At 38.2% G+C, this 16,929-nt stretch overlaps 1 protein-coding gene across 1 annotated transcript in view; it reads right to left on the bottom strand.

The window, feature by feature from the left end:
* LOC128660587 (inter-alpha-trypsin inhibitor heavy chain H3) overlaps positions 1 to 16,929 on the bottom strand; it is a 180,008-nt gene that overhangs the window by 127,799 nt on the left and 35,280 nt on the right. The window contains exon 4 of the mRNA XM_053714517.1: positions 13,592 to 13,696. Within this exon, the coding sequence (XP_053570492.1) occupies positions 13,592 to 13,696 (105 nt within the window). The remainder of the gene's footprint in view (positions 1 to 13,591; positions 13,697 to 16,929) is intronic.

Consider the following 16,929-nt stretch of genomic DNA (forward strand, 5'->3'; position numbering starts at 1 on the left):
AGTTATATTTAAATGTCTTAACATTTAGGAGAAGCTGAAGATTCTACGAGCATATAGATCCCACAAAGAAATCGTATACGAAGGCTCAAAACTCCTGCTCTTTCAGGATTTCTCAATGGAAGTTACAAAACAAAGAAAAGAATTTGCATCTCTCTGTTCTCAGTTACACGAGCAGGGACATCAGGTGGAGTTGCTCTACCCAGCTAAGTTACGCCTGCAAATACCATATGGCACCAAGTTATTCCATTCACCTTAGGCACTAAGAACTATCTTGCAATGGAGAACCAACAACCGCCCACCTGAAAACACTCTGTTATGCCTTTTGAGTTGGCTGTGGTCCAGAAAGTTTTATGAATGGAGATGTTTAATCTCTGTATTCTTGACCTGTTCTGTGCCCATGGACTTCGACAAGAGAAGATACAGGGGAACAATAGGGGAGTATGCCCTGCACCAAGGGTAAAAATGAGGAGCCTTCGGACTCTGTTTTATTATATCTTTTTGCTAGAAACCTTAACTATTACAAGACTCATGAAGTAGTTTATGTTGAAACTTATGTTAAAGTTTATGTCAATAAGTTCTATAGTTTTGTTTTAAGGTTTAGAATAAGAATAATGAAACTTTAACTATCTAGCTTCAGGCAAAACTGGTGTTATAACCACCGCAAGAGTAGAGTGAATATCAGGAAATGTCATAATCAGCTTTTTGTACTTATTAGTCTTAATTTAATATTTGAAAGTTACTTAGGCCTACTAAAAACTTTGAATAATATTGGGTCTTCAATATCCTGTATCTTTACTAAGTTCTTCTCTTTATCTGGAATGTTTTTTTATTTTACACATTTGATATCATGGATGGTAGAAGTCCGGCTTAACTGTATTTCTTCAATAGATCCTAATGTTTTAAACGACCATAATGTATTGAGAGAGGCGAGTCTTTATTGCATACGGGATGGATATTCTTCCTGGTGTTTACATAAGTTTATAGTTATTAGGTCCTTACTTAAAGAACACCCTGTATATCTAAACCTTCGAATTGTAGATCCTGAATCACACTGCCTAGACTAAATATATCTAAATCAGATGTTATTGAAAAACGCCATATGGGTTAATATGTTGCAGTACAACAGAACAGATTTAAGATTATATGATGTTTCTATTAATGTTCAGTTCGGTAGTTGTAGCATACATAATATGTCTGGTTCGTGGATCTCCATGGGTCCTTGCTCCATGCGGATGAAGCTTGGAAGATGGTGTTTCCATTTGTGTACTAATTCATCATCAAAAATAATTTCCCAACTGTTTTGTTTGTGTGGAAGCAATGATTATACTTTTGGAAAATACGGTATATTTTGTTTGTGTGTTTTTGTTACTATTGTTATTATTATTATTGCTATTGTTTTTATTGTTTTTTTTTTCTTTAATTTCCTTAACTATAAGGACATTGACTCTGCCTCGGGAGCATTCCATTTCACTACACTAAATAGTTATGTCACTTAAACATATAACATGGAATGTGGGAGGGATTAATTCCCCCATAAAACGAAAGGCAGCCTCACCCATCTCAGGAGACTGGGAACTGATGTGGCATTCCTACAGGAAACCCATTTAACTGACATTGAGCATCCTAAATTAAAGACATATTGGGTGGGTCACATTTCATTTATTTCACATACTAGTGCTAGCAGAGGCTTGGCTATTGTCTTTGGCAAAAGATTGTCTGTTCACATTACAAGTACCTATACAGATAAAGATGGGAGATTTTTTATAGTTCAGGCCAAGATCAATTTCATTGATTATTTGCTTTGCAACATTAATGCCCCCAATCATAGATCGGTAGACTTCTGGAATAATTGAATACAAACCTTAACTTTACATGTAGGATCGAAACTGATAATTGGAGGAGACTTCAATCTTACCCCCTCACATAAAATGGACAGAATGTGTCTAGACCCTCAATCCACTAGAGATCTAAAAATAAATTATAATGCCAGATTTGAGACCAGGATATTTAAAATGTTTGATTCATACCTTGATACTTGTGATATATGGAGGTTACGACACCCGGAGGGTAAGGATTATACATGCCTCTCCAAAGCTAAGTCTACCTTGTCTAGAATAGATTTGTTTTTGATTTCCAATTCCTTAACCATACAGGTTCGAGAATGTATGATACATGACATAATGTTATCTGATCATGCCCCTGTGGACCAAGTTATAACAGAAACATCTTACAAGTTACAACATACCTTGCTTCTTCAGAAGCATTTACGAAATTCCTGACTCAAAGTTGGACTGACTACTGCTCAGACAATATAGCACACTTAGAAAATACACAGTTATTCTGGGAGACAGCAAAAACAAACAGGCTTCATAAGATTAAATATAAAATTCAGCACAGATATAATTCCTTACAAAATCAATTGGGACGAGCTTATCATGCATATTGTTTAGATAAATCAGGTTCTACCTATGAGACATATATTGCAGTGAAAACAGAGCTTAATGCTTTAATAAAACAACAAGCCGCCTCAGGTCTACTGAGAACAGTGGGCAAATACTATGGATTTGGTAATTTGGTAATAATTGCTATCGACTTTGACAGAGAGAACCAATGTATCCACACTACGTTTCAAAGGTAGAACCTACACAATACCATCAGAGATTGTGCAATGTTTTGCTCAATATTTCACACAGTTGTACACACGACAAGCTTCAAACTCAATTAAATCCCAGGCCTCCTTTTGGCAAACACTTAATATACCCCAGTTAACACAAGATTAAATAGACAACTTAAACACACCCATAACCAATGAGGAGGTAATCTTTACTTTGAAGAATATTCCAATAGGAAAGACCCCAGGCCCAGACAGATTGACAATTTATTTTTTTTTAAATATAAATCTTTATTGAAACATAAAAATAGAAGATACAAATGCCATAAGTCAAATAGATCTGATGACAAGTACAGTGTGTGTCTTAAGGAGAGTAACCCCCCCCCAAGACTCTATTATTAATTAAAGTTTCCAAAGTCCATATTGCTGTAGAGGCCCTTTGGGGTGCATTATTGTCCTCAAATAAACAGTAACAGGGGTGATCTCCCCCCCCCCCTTTAGTCAGGGCAGATGTATTTTGCATCTGTTTTGCAGTAGTTTTAAACATGTTCTTTCTTTTTGGAATTTAAACAAACATTTCTGAACTGATAGTTTTTTTTAACAATACAATAGAAAATAAATTTAATTTGTATTTTCACAGTCTGGTTTTATTGAGTGTTTTGGGAAAGGGAAAGAAGGAGGGAGAGGGTAAGAAGGGAGGGGGGAAAGGTTCTATTATTGATGAGGGGAAATGGGGGGTAAGAGGGGGAGAAGGGAGGAGCGGGGGGATGATGGGGCCCAAAGTATGTAGGAGGGGGGGGCAAGCCTATAGATCTGGGGTTTCGGAAGGTGTAGGCATTGGAGAGCACTAGGTGGGCTAGATGTTGGGTCCTATGGTTAGAGAGGGGTGTCTTTCCATGCAAGTGTCATGTTCATGGAGTTCAAGTTTCCCTATCTTAAAGTAGTGGGGGTCTATCCGATAAAAATCGTCGCCCGCAAAAGCTGGCGACGCCAATATTTGCGCGGGTTTGGTATCCTATATACGGCGTAACCTAGAAGTTACGCGCATATATTTCTGCCGTCGCCCGTAGTTTTTTGGGCCATAGGCAGGTATACCAAACCCGCGCAATTTGGTATCCAATATACAGCGTAAGGACTTACGTGGCGAAAATGGAGAAATCTTACTCCATTTTCACCTCGCCACAAAAAGCAGCCGTAAGAAGCCTTACGCTGACTATTGGAGCCCCGTAACTCCCTAAACTGGCTGCTAAAATAAACCTAACACCTTACGCATGCGCAATGTCTATCTCCCTGTCAACCGCGATCTTCTAAAATAAACCTAACACCTAACGCATGCGCAATGTCTATCTCCCTGTCAACCGCGATCCCCCGCCGCAATACCTAATAAAGTATTTAACCCCTAAACCGCCGCCATCTACATAAACTAACCCCCTACTGTGAGCCCCTAAAACCGCCACCATCTAACTGATCTATCCCCTAATGTGAACCCCTAAAACCGCCACCATCTAACTGATCTATCCCCTAATGTGAACCCCTTACACCGCCGCCATCTATATTAAAATTATTAACCCCTAATTTAATCTACCTACCCCGCCGCCAGCTATATTATCTATATTAACCCTAAGTATATTATAGTTAATATAGTTATTACATTATATATATTAACTATATTAACCCTAATTATATTAGGGTTAATATAGTTAATATAGTTACTATAGTATTTATATTAACTATATTAACTCTATCTAACCCTAACACCCCTAACTAAATTCTTATTAAATAAATCTAATTCATATTATAAACTAAAATATTCCTATTTAAATCTAAATACTTACCTATAAAATAAACCCTAAGATAGCTACAATATAATTAATAATTACATTATAGCTATGTTAGGGTTTATATTTATTTTACAGGTAAATTATTTTAACTAGGTATAATAGCTATTAAATAGTTATTAACTATTTAATAGCTACCTAGTTAAAATAATTACCCAATTACCTGTGAAATAAATCCTAACCTAAGTTACAAATACACCTACACTATCAATAAATTAAAGAAACTATAAATATCTATCTAAAAATACAATTAAATAAACTAAACTAAATTACAAAAAAAAACCCCACTAAATTACAAAAAATAAAAAAAAGATTACAAGATTTTTAAGCTAATTACACCTATTCTAAGCCCCCTAATAAAATAATAAAGCCCCCCAAAATAAAAAAATTCCCTACCCTATTCTAAATTAAAAAAAGTTCAAAGCTCTTTTACCTTACCAGCCCTTAAAAGGGCCTTTTGTGGGGGCATGCCCCAAAGAAAACTGCTCTTTTACCTGCAAAATAAAACACAATACTACCCCCCAACATTACAACCCACCACCCACATACCCCTAATCTAACCCAAACCCCCTTAAATAAACCTAACACTACCCCCCTGAAGATCTCCCTACCTTGTCTTCACCACACCGGGCAGAACTCCTCATCCGATCCGGGCGATGTGTTCCAGCAAGCGGCAGTGAAGTCTTCTTCCATCCGGGCGATGTCTTGAAGCAAGCGGCAGAGAGTCTTCTTCCATCAGTGATGTCTTCAAGCAAATCGGCATCTTCAATCTTCTTCCTTCGCTCCTCCGCCGCGGAGCATCCTTCCGGCACGACGACTTCCCGACGAATGAGGTTCCTTTAAATGACGTCATCCAAGATGGCGTCCGTCGAATTCCGATTGGCTGATAGGATTCTATCAGCCAATCGGAATTAAGGTTGAAAAATCTGATTGGCTGATTGAATCAGCCAATCAGATTCAAGTTCAATCCGATTGGCTGTGTTTTGGATTTTAAGTCCTGAAAGAGAGGGGTTTGTCCTTATCCTATTAGCCAGGGGTTCTATAAAGATAGCAAAGAGGAATGGAGAGAGAGGGCAGCTGTGTCTCGTTCCGTTTGTTATGTGAAATGGGTCTGACAAGACACCGTTCACATACACCCTAGCATTTGGTGAGGAATGACTCTTTTTAGAAGAATAGGCCCAAAATTAATTTTTTTAAGGGTAGAAAGCATAAATGACCAATTAACTCAGTCAAACGCTTTCTCCGCGTCCGTCGAGAGTAGGGTGAGAGGGGTAGATGTTATGTTAGTATGGGAAATCAATTGTAGGACTTTAAGGGTATTATCTCTTGCCTCCCTATTTAGCCAGAACTTTGATATCGGAGTTTAACAGGGATATTGGGCGAAAGTTTTCTGGTTTTGTGAGGGGTTTACCAGGTTTGATGAGTACAACTATTTGCACCTCCAGCATTGAGCTCGGAAGGGAAGTTGTATCGTGTACAGTGTTAAATATCTTAAGTAGGTGGGGAGAAAGTATATGAGCAAATTTTTTGTAATATTTGGGTCCTAGGCCATCTGGGCCTGGACTCATGCCTGAAGGTAATTCCTTAATGGTATGGAGAATTTCAGTAAGTATAGTAGGGTCATCTATGGCATTTTTATCCTCATCTGAGAGTGACCTCTGAGAGATACTTGTGTATCTGAGGGGGGGTCTTCCGTGGAAGACCAGGTGACAGTCGATCACAGAGGGTTCGTGGCTAAGTTATATAATGCCTTGTAATAGTCCATGAAAGCATTTGCAATACTTTTCGCATCATAATGCGTAGTACAATGGTGGTCTCTAATCTCATGAACGTAGGATTTAAGTTTCCTGCGTGCCCTAACTCTAGCAAGCATTCTGCCTGCTTTATCTCCATGCTCAATGAATTTTTGCTTCATTAGGAGTGCTTTTTTTATGTTCTTCTTGTAAGTGGGTCATCAGGTCTATTCTGGCCTGCTCCAGTTCAGTTAAGAAAGTAACGTTAGTGGGGCTAGTTTTGTGTTGTTGTTCGATGCGGGAAATCAATATCAGTAGGGTTTGGAGTCTTTCTCTTATAAATCTATTGTGTCTAGCTCTTATATTGATGAGTTCTCCGCGTATTACACACTTGTGTGCTTCCCAAATAGTTGTTAAAGGGAGGGTGTTCGACAGGTTAAGATGGAAGTATTCTTGGAGTGATTTGGTGAGGTCTGTTATGGGGATAGGGTTATCTAGAAGGGTGTCATCTAGTCTCTACATGTAAGTGGAGATTGGGGCCTCTGGCCAGTGGAGTGTGCAGGTGACAGGTTCATGGTCCGACCACGTAATATTATGTATGGCGCTGTCTGCGATTGTGGTTAGGCCCGTCGTCTCTGTGAAAACATAGTCTATACTGGTATATTTATTGTGGGGGTGGGAATAAAAAGTATAATCCCTTGTGTTCGGATGTGTTGTTCGCCAGACATCGTGAACCACCATGTCCTTCAGGTGGCGGTTTATCTGTTTAAGTGTTTTAGGGGTGGCGCTGGAGGAGCCGTCAGAGGTATCTAGGGCAGGATTCATGGGGATATTAAAGTCCCCACCAAGGAAGAGGACCTTTTGCGACATTTTTTGAGGAAGGGGGCCTGCGCTGTGTTAGGGAAGTATAGGTTATCAAGAGTTACAGGTCTGTTATACAGAAGGCCCACTATTATATCTTCCTTCTGGGTATCTTTCTATATGTGTAGAGCAGAAGGAGGTCCTTGTGTGAAGCCATATGTCCACCCCCTGAGGTTTTACCCCCGATCGGGCCAGTTCCCCCCAGAAGGCGACGCCTCCAGGGGTTCAGAACGACCCAGTTAGGTGGTTTCACAAGGGCAGTTCAAACATTCAGGGTTTGCAATCTGTAGATCATGTTGGGCATCTCTAACCGTGGTGGTGTAGTTGGGCCAGAGCTGTTGGTAGTTTGATCATTAGGTTCAGGCTTTTGTTGAATGCTGGCAGATCAGATAGTGTCCGAAATACGGTGGAGGTGTTGTCTTTTGTGGCTATGATGCAGGTTGGGAAACCCCATCTGTATGGAATTTTATTGTCTCTGAGAGCCACTGTAATAAACTTTAGATCCCTTCTTTTCTGCAAGGTGGTGGGACAGATGTCTGGATATATCTGTACCTCTATCCCAGCATGTGTAAGGGGTGCTTTATTCCTTGATCCCTTAAGAATTTCCTCTTTGTCTCGAGAGTAATTTCACAATCACATCCCTTGGTGGTGCCTTTGTTGATGGCTTTGGACGTAGAGTACGGTGTGCTCTCTCTATAGGGATATCTGGTGCTGTTGGTGTGTCTTTTGCTGTTCGGAAGAGACTCTGTAGATGTCCTGTCAGGGCAGCTGGGGATATGGATTCTGGGATCCCTCAGATCCTGAGGTTGTTCCTACGGCTCCTATTTTCTAAATCTTCCATTCTGTTCATTAAATTATGTAGCATATCTGTGTGAATCTGCATGTTATCAGATTGCACTTGCATTTCAGCTTGCTGGGTCCCTTGCCTCAATGTTCGAGACTCTGTGTTCTAGAGCCGTGATGTGTTTCTTAAATTCACCAAACAGGTCTTTCACTTCTTGCATGTCGTCTCTTATATCATTTTTGGAAGCAAAGTATTTGAGGTCTCCTTTAGTAACATGCTGCATAGTGTCTGGGCTTTCCCTATGTGTCTGGGGTTCTACCTCCTGATTGTGCTTGAGATGTGGGTCATTAGGGAGTGCTACGGCAGGCTCAGCAGGTTTTATGTAGTTATTCATGGTGGACAGTTTGTAGTCTTTGGTTAATTTTGGTGTTCGTTTGTTTGGCATCCCAATTGGCATGGGCCCTGAAATTTCCTCAGGGGGTGAAGTGATGCGAGATAGGGACAGACTTGTGTAGCAAGTTTATAGTTATGAGCATCTGTGTAGGGGTGGGTGGAGGGGTGGTTTGCTCAGCATGCAGGCCCCTGTTTTGAGTTAAAGATCTGGGTAATATGTTGATGCCCCAATTATTATGCCAGTATTCACATAAATCTTTGTGACTCATGTGGGGTGTCTTGTTTGCGGATATGGGGAAATCTGCAGTATATTAGTTGGTTGAGAACGATTCTGCAAAGCCCCTAATGCTAGATAAGCTCCTATGACCGGATCCTATCCGGTTTATGCCCCCTGTGTTCTGTCCAAATTATTATCCTGCATGTTAGGAAGAGTCTGCAGGGCTGCAACCTCCCCCCTCTCACTCTGACCTGATTACTTTTCGGTGCTCCGGGCTGCCATGCGAGTCACTTCTTTTAGGAGGGGATACAGAGGCTGATGTTTAGCCTCACAATACCAGGGATTTGCTCCGCTCCGGTCACCAGTTTTTTCTCCCCTGGGGATCCCTATGAAAGTTGCCGATGCGACTCGGTGCGGTTCTGGACTCACCTTGTGTGTAGGCCTTGTGGCGCAGTTGCGCTGTTTCATTAGTAGCTCCCAATCTGTGTCCCTCAACGCTGCAATTGTTGTATTGGAGAGGGCAGGGGTATCTGCCTTACTGCTACAGCTGATTGTGGTGGGTAAGTAGAGTGTTAGTCACCCATTATGCTCGGCATATAGACTTAGGGCTTCAAAGCTATCTTCTCACGCAGCCATATTCCTGTGCGGCCAAGCTCCGCCCCCTTGACAATTGAATTTTATCGGATTCCCCAACCACAAATCACCGCTGCCTCGACCAACCTATATAACGCCTATTTTCAGAAAGATACACTACCCTCGAAAAGTTTCACATCAGCTCATATAATTCTTATTTCCAAGCCAGGTAAACATAATTCTTTGTCAGATGCATTTAGGCCTATCTCTTTATTAAACACCGACTACAAACTCTTTATGAAGATTATGGCAAATAGACTTAAAAATATACTTCCAACACTACTGCACCAAGATCAAACTGGTTTTGTTTTTAAGCGCACGTCGGTGGTCAAAATGCGGTTAGTCTTTATTGGTCATTGGGAACCAGAGGGGGGGGGACACATTTAATGCACGCTATGAGACAGTTCAACTTCAAGGGCCCTTTCTTGAATGTCATCTGTAAAATGTGTAACTCCCCTGTAGCAGATATATTGATTAACAGACTATTCTCTCCTGACTTTGAACTGCCAAGAGGCCCCCTTTCACCCCTGCTGTTTAACCTTGCATTGGAACCCTTGGCACTTAAGCTGTGACAAATATTTCTGGGCATTACAATACATGGCATTCCCCTTCATCTGGCCCTATACGCGGATGACATGTTATTATTTATAGATTCTCCATCTCTATATATACCACGTATATTACAGACGATATCAGAGTTTGGTAGTTTTTCTGGTTATAAGATAAACACATCAAAATCAGAAATTTTGTGGTTAAATAAACACCCAGACTTGAAACATAATTATCCTTTTGTAGAAACTTCAGATACGGTCACATATTTAGGCATTCGACTACATAGAGATCCACACAAAATGTATACACTAAATATCTCTGAAAAATGCAAATGTCTTAGCACTCAATTACAAAACTGGACTAATCTCCCTCTGGGTTTGTCGGGTCGAATTAATTTAGTTAAAATGACAATACTGCCTAAAATACTGTATCCCCTGCTTATGTTTCCCTTCCTTATGACTAAAAAAGATCTAATGCTATTATCCCGATTAATTTCTACATTCATATGGAGGGGGAAAAAATTGCACAAAGCAATGGATAAATTACAACTTCCATTTCTTAGTGGAGGTCTTGGCCTCCCATATTTAAAGTTATACAATTGGGCGACTTTGTCAAGATTAGTTACAGACTGGCAACTCAACACCTCTAATTTTTGTGATGCAAAGCTTGAAGAAGCAGTGATAACACCCTTAGCACTGGCATATCTACCGTATGCTAAAATTAAAGTATTGCTCACCGTATTCAGCGAGGTCTGTTGGATCAGGTCCAACAGACCTTGATAAATAGAGGCCCAGAACTCACCAAAAAAGCAACAATAGTGATCCCCCTTAGAGAAGCACAAATTAGATTGCTGCATAGGGATTATATCACCCCAAACAGATTATCAAAATGTAAACCGAACCACCCCAATGCATGCATTAAATGCAGCAGCGATTCTCCCTCCTTTCAACATTACTTCGTCTCATGCCCATTAATAAGGCGCTTTTGGGGACACTATCAATATTGGATAAAATCCACTTTTGCCATCAACAGAGATAACTACAGACAAAATATATATTTTCTGTGGGACAATTCATATAAAAAACGTAATAGATTACTCACGCTGTGCACACTATTAGCGAGACACTGTATTCTAAATAAGCGGATTTCTAGGAATTCACCTACTGTAGCGCAATTTAAACGTCTTTTACTACGGCAGCTTTTCATCAAACAACACAATGTCAAACTATACACAAAGCATAGACTCCAACCATTCTTTAAAAAGTGGCAATCCTTAATATCTACATTTACCCCAGCCCTACAACAACAAATTCTTAAACCATTTATCAATCTTGAGGTGATGCTTATGGCTGTCTTGAATGGAGAGTGGTGATCTTTGGCTGGGCCATTGGAGATTCAGAACAATACAAACATTTATGAGGAGATGTTGTTTTGAGGTGTTGTTTTGATGTACATACATCATACCTTACAAAGCTTCGGAGACTGAGAGTCGTTGCCCTATTTACAACCCCTATATCCCTTTTTTTTCTGTTCAATCATTAAAATGTAAGTGAATTGAATATGTTTAGGTTTTAAAATGTTTTTATGAAAATTAGAGATGGAGTGACTACGGATAACTACATTGTTCCTGTGATGCAATTATATAACGAATATGGAATCAACTTCACAATTTTGCTGTGTAATTCTTGTCAATCTCAGTAACTTAAAGTTGTACGCGCATCAAGTACTGATTCATTATAAGACTTATTTCTGTATGATGGTTTATTATCAGTTGTCTATTTTGTGGTCTGCGTACCTAACTATTCTGATAATGTTAACTTATGACTGTTTGGTGTGGTTGCTGTATCTCTTTCAATAAAAAAGAATTAAAAAAAAATAGATCTATTTGTATTTATACTAGTAAATCTTGTGATAAGCTGTTTGACTGAAAAAGAACCAATATTTTTTGCACATGTTCAAATAGTTGAAGTATTGAATTAAAAAAAAAAGTACACAGCATAAATATTTTATTCTCATCTGTATACTATGAGCTAAGCAAATAGTGACAAAAACCTTTATTGGCAGAAAAAGGTTACCCATCATACTCAAGGTGGCAGTTATTATTACAGAACATTATTGCTAAATTATGCTATGATTGATGCTGTCATTTTCTGCAGCAATCAATGATCTTACAGATCTATTTTTTTGTAGAGACAACTAAAAGTCATTGTACAAATATTTCTCTCTGACACAACAAAATATTTTTAACTATCCAAAACCTAATATGTAGAAAATGCACTTATGCATTGAATTAAAGGGACATGAAACCAACATTTTTCTTTCATGATTTAGAAAGAGCACACAAGTTTAAACAACTTTCTAATTTACTTCTATTGTCAAATTTGCTTCATTCTCTTGATATTCTTTGCTGAAAAGCATATCTAGATAGGTTTAGTAGCTGCTGATTGGTGGCTGCACATAGATGCCTCATGTGATTGGCTCACCTATATGCATTGTAATTTTTCAACAAAGGATATCTAAAGAATGCAGCAAATTAGATAATAGAAGTAAATTGGAATTTTGTTTATAATTGTATTCTCTATCTGAATTATAAAATATGAAAAATGTTGGTGTTTAATGTCCCTTTAAATTAAACTAATGCTGCACTAATGTCTTCCATCCAGTGTTCACTCTAAGGCCACTTTGTGTGAGCGGCGCAGCAGCAAAACAGTTAATTAGAGAAACGCACTTTGCAGTTAGCAGACACTACAATTCTCTGCAATAATATGAACAGTGGTCCTGACCCTAAGTCTTTAATTGTAAATGTATTACCCAATAACCCTCTTTTATCCTCCTTTAAACCTCTGTTGTTCTGTATGATTTCCACACAACACAAACATCTATTTTACACCCCAACCCCACCATCAAAAACAGCCAATCTACATGATTGTCTCACATGTAAACCCACAATCTACATAATACCTTCTTCTACTGCAATTCAATCTGTCTATTTCTTGCCATGCATCCCCCATTATCCTACATGGTCCCACCACCACAAACACTCCCTCTAAATATACATTTATGTAAATACCCCAAAACAATCTAAAGTCTAACAATAAAAATAAATAAAATCTTAGTGACTTTTTTATTGAAATCTAGTGAGTCTTCATTCTTTTCCTCTTCTAGACAGCAGCAACAGTTTTTTTCTTCTTGATCTATAACTCTGTTTTGCTTTGTCTTAGTAAATTACTATTTTATTTAAAAAAAAACTGATACATTAATCAAGTTAACCATATTAATAATTCGAAGGTATGCCTAACAATCTTTATTCCTGGTTAACCTGATTACCATATATGTATTAGAATATATTTTTTAAAAATAGATTAACATCTGATGATGAGATTAAAGAAGAAGAGGATCTGTGGCTACTGGTCAGAAAAGGCAAAGAAATAACGATTATTTATCTAGACATATTGATAAAGGGACTTAATAGGAAGGGTTAGATTTAGCGATATGTACTTACAATGAAAGAAGGCTATGGTGAAAAGAGGACTTAACCAGTAGGTGGGTAATGCGTGGGGGTGTTTACAGTGAGTAGATTGCATAGGGGATGGTATTTGTACACGGGGAATCTTTTGAGTGTTGGTTGAATTGCATTACACCAGTATCATATTTAGGGTTTATTATGCTGTTTCAGGGTTACAGATTAAGATTATTGTGGTGGTTACTTTGTGTAACATGGTAGTAAACTAATAATCTTGGCCTTCTTCAGTCCTTTATGATAAATGTTACACAGATGTCCTATTGGCAAAGTATAAAAAGGTAAAAATATGTACTTCACATTTGGAACATATGAATATGTTTAGAAATCTTCCATTTTAAATTGGTCATGGTCAATATCACAAAATGCTGAAAATACATAGCAATAATAATCTAAACTATTATACTTTTTAAATATTCACCCATTGTAATAAACGGGGTTAATCTTACTTGACAAGTCCAGCTGTCTGTCCGCGTGATACTGCTTTTTGATACTGTTGTTTAGCAACTTCCTTTTCCTTAATTACTCCTTCATATGTTACGCCATCAATTATCCTGTATTACATAGAAACATAAAACACATTATGTTGGTTTCTAATGCAATGTTACCATATGTAGTGTCATTTTCACATTAGATATGTGATAACCAGATGGTCATACTTATTTGAAAGAGGAGATTATTTTATTTCTGCTAAGAAATATCTTGTCATAGAAACATAGATATTGATGGCATATAAGAGCCATAGGCCCAGCAAGTCTGCCAGATATTTCATAAAAGTATAAACTCATCTAGTTTGTTAGATAGCCTTCTGCTTGCCCCAGGGATTCTTAAAGTCCCCCACAGAGGTCCATTTACTATGACACTTTGTTTTCTGTCCTAATGCCAGCATTCTACCCAGTTCACAATTTTTGAGTCTAGACCAAGAAGATACAATTTGTGAATTAGTTTGTTGTATAGGATGGTGTCAAATGCTTTGCTGAAATCTAGATACAGTATGCTGCATCAACTGCTCCACCCTGGTCTAATACTTTTGTTACATAATCATGTCATGTAAGAATGACAGTTCTCATACTACATAACTAAGCTATCAGTCTCTAGACATATGTTTAAATCATTATTAGGTAGATTACGAGTTTTGCGTTTGAGTTTTAAAGCTGAAAAAAAGGCCATTTCAGCGTTAAAACCGGACCGCTGCCATTACAAATCTTTTCGGTATAGCTGTACGGCAAGCCTTTTAGCCTGTAAGCAACGTCTTTCCCGCACTCGAAAAACGGATGTTTTTTCATGGCATTCCCATAGCGCTTTCCATAGTGCTGCCATTAGTTTTGCGGTGAGGCTAAAAAACTTGCGGTCCAGCCTATAACGACAAGATCCGTACCGATCTCTGAGACCAGTAGTTATGAGTTTTACACAACAAAACTGTTACATAAAACTCATAACTAAACTGTTACAAAGTACACTAACACCCATAAACTACCTATTAACCCCTAAACCAAGGCCCTCCCGCATTGCTAATACTAAATTAAATTTATTAACCTCAGCCAATAGGAATTAGATCTGCTAAAATCCTATCGGCTGTTCAAATCAGCCAATAGGATTTAAGCAGCTCTAATTCTATTGGTTTGGTATCAGCCAATAGAATGAGAGCTGCTTAAATCCTATTGGCTGATTTGAACAGCCAATATTATTTTTGCAGCTCTAATTCCTATTGGCTGATTCAAATTTTTCAGCCAATAGGAATGCAAGGGACGCCATTTTGAAAAGGTTCCCTTGCATTGAAGATTCAGTATACGGCGGCGACCGCATGAAGAGGATGCTCCGCGCCGGATGTCTTCAGGATGTACCAGCTCTGCGCCGCCGGGATGAAGATAGAAGAGGCTGCCTGGATGAAGACTTCTCGCCGCCTGAATGAGGACTTCGCCGCCTGGATGAAGATCGTTCAAGCGGGACTTCAAAAACTGTAAGTGGATCATCGGGGGTTAGTGTTTGTTTTTTTAAGGTTTTTTTTAGTGGCTTTTTATTTTAGATTAGGGTTTGGGCACTCTCAAAAGAGCTGAATGCCCTTTTAAGGGCAATGTCCATACAAATACCCTTTTCAGGGCAATGGGTAGATTAGGTTTTTTAATTTGTTTTTTTTATTTTGTGGTTTTGGGGTGGGTGGGGGTTTGTAATGTTAGGGGGTGTCTGTTTTTATTTTTTTATTATTATTATTATTATACTTTATTTATTAAGCGCCAACATATTCCGCAGTGCTGTCCATGGATACAGTTCATTTAAATAAAACAATACAAGACTTGTAAGATACAGGACAAAATTTACAAACACATACAGGAGTGATTGAGCGTCCTATTTCCGTGGGAATTTACAATCTAGTAGGGTAGGAGGTTGAGAAACAGGAGGTGAGGACTGCAAGATTGAGAGTCATTAAACGTAGGGCAATGACCTAGAAAAGGCCCCTTTAAGGGCTATTGGTAGTTTATAATAGATTAGGGTTTTTTATTTTGTGGTGGGTTTTTTTTTAAACAGGTTAGAATAGGAATAATTTTTTTTATTTTGGATAATTCATTTGTTATTTTGTGTAATGTGCTTTTTTCTTTTTGGGGTGTTTTTTTTTTTAGATTAGGGTTTGGGCAGTTGGAAAATAGCTGAATGCCCTTTTAAGGGCAGTGCCCATACAAATGCCCTTTTCAAGGCAATGGGTAGATTAGATTTAACTTTATTTTTATTTTGTGGGTTTGTGCGATGGGGTTTGTATATTGTTAGTGGGTGTTTGATTTTCTTCTTTAGCAAAAGAGCTGTTAACTTTAGGGCAATGCCCTTCAAAAGTCCTCTTTAATGGCCTACAAAAGTCACTTTTCAGGGCCCTTGGTAGTTTATTATAGATTAGGGTTTTTTATTTTGGGGTGGGTTTTATTTTTTATTTAAACAGTGTTTTAGAATAGGAATATTTTTTCTTGTTATGGATAAATTCGATTGATTTTTTTTGTAATGGTTGTTTTTTTATGTTTTGTAATTTTAGTGTTTGTTATTTTTTGTAATGTTAGTTGTTAGTGTAAGGCAGCTTAGGTTTTACTTTTATTTCACAGGTAAGTTTGTATTTATTTTAACTGCCTAGTTAAAATAAATACAAACTTACCTTTGAAATAAAAACCTAAGCTAGCTACAATATAAATATTAGTTATATTGTAGCTAGCTTAGGTTTTATTTTTATTTCACAGGTAAGTATTTAGTTTTAATAATAGTTAATAATTGTAACTTTAATTTAGGTCTATTTTAATTATTTTAAAGTTAGGGGGTGTAGGGTTTAGGGTTAGGTTTAGGGGTTAATAGTTTAATTTAGTGTTTTGCGATGTGGGGGGCTGGCAGTTTAGGGGTTAATAGGTTTATTTAGTGTTAGTGATGTGGGAGGCCAGAGGTTTAGGGGTTAATAACTTTATTTAGTGGCGGCGATGTGGGGAAGCGGCGGAATAGGGTTAATATCTTTATGATAGTGTGGGCGATGTTGGAGTGCGGGGGAATAGGGGTTAATAACTTTAATATAGTGGCGGCGATATCAGGAGTGGCAGATTAGGGGGTTAATACCTTTACTTAGGTGGCGGCAATGTCGGGGGGCGGATTAGGGGTGTTAAGACATGGGGTTTATGTTAGGGTGTTTGGTTTACATGTAACTTTTTTCGCCATAGACATCAATGGGGTTGCATTACAGAGCTCTTCATTCCGCGATCGTGATGGGTATATATGTGTGTATGTATATATATGTGTATATGTGTATATATATATATATATA

The sequence above is a fragment of the Bombina bombina genome, chromosome 5 (assembly GCF_027579735.1).
Source record: "Bombina bombina isolate aBomBom1 chromosome 5, aBomBom1.pri, whole genome shotgun sequence".
NCBI classification, from domain to species: Eukaryota; Metazoa; Chordata; class Amphibia; order Anura; family Bombinatoridae; genus Bombina; species Bombina bombina.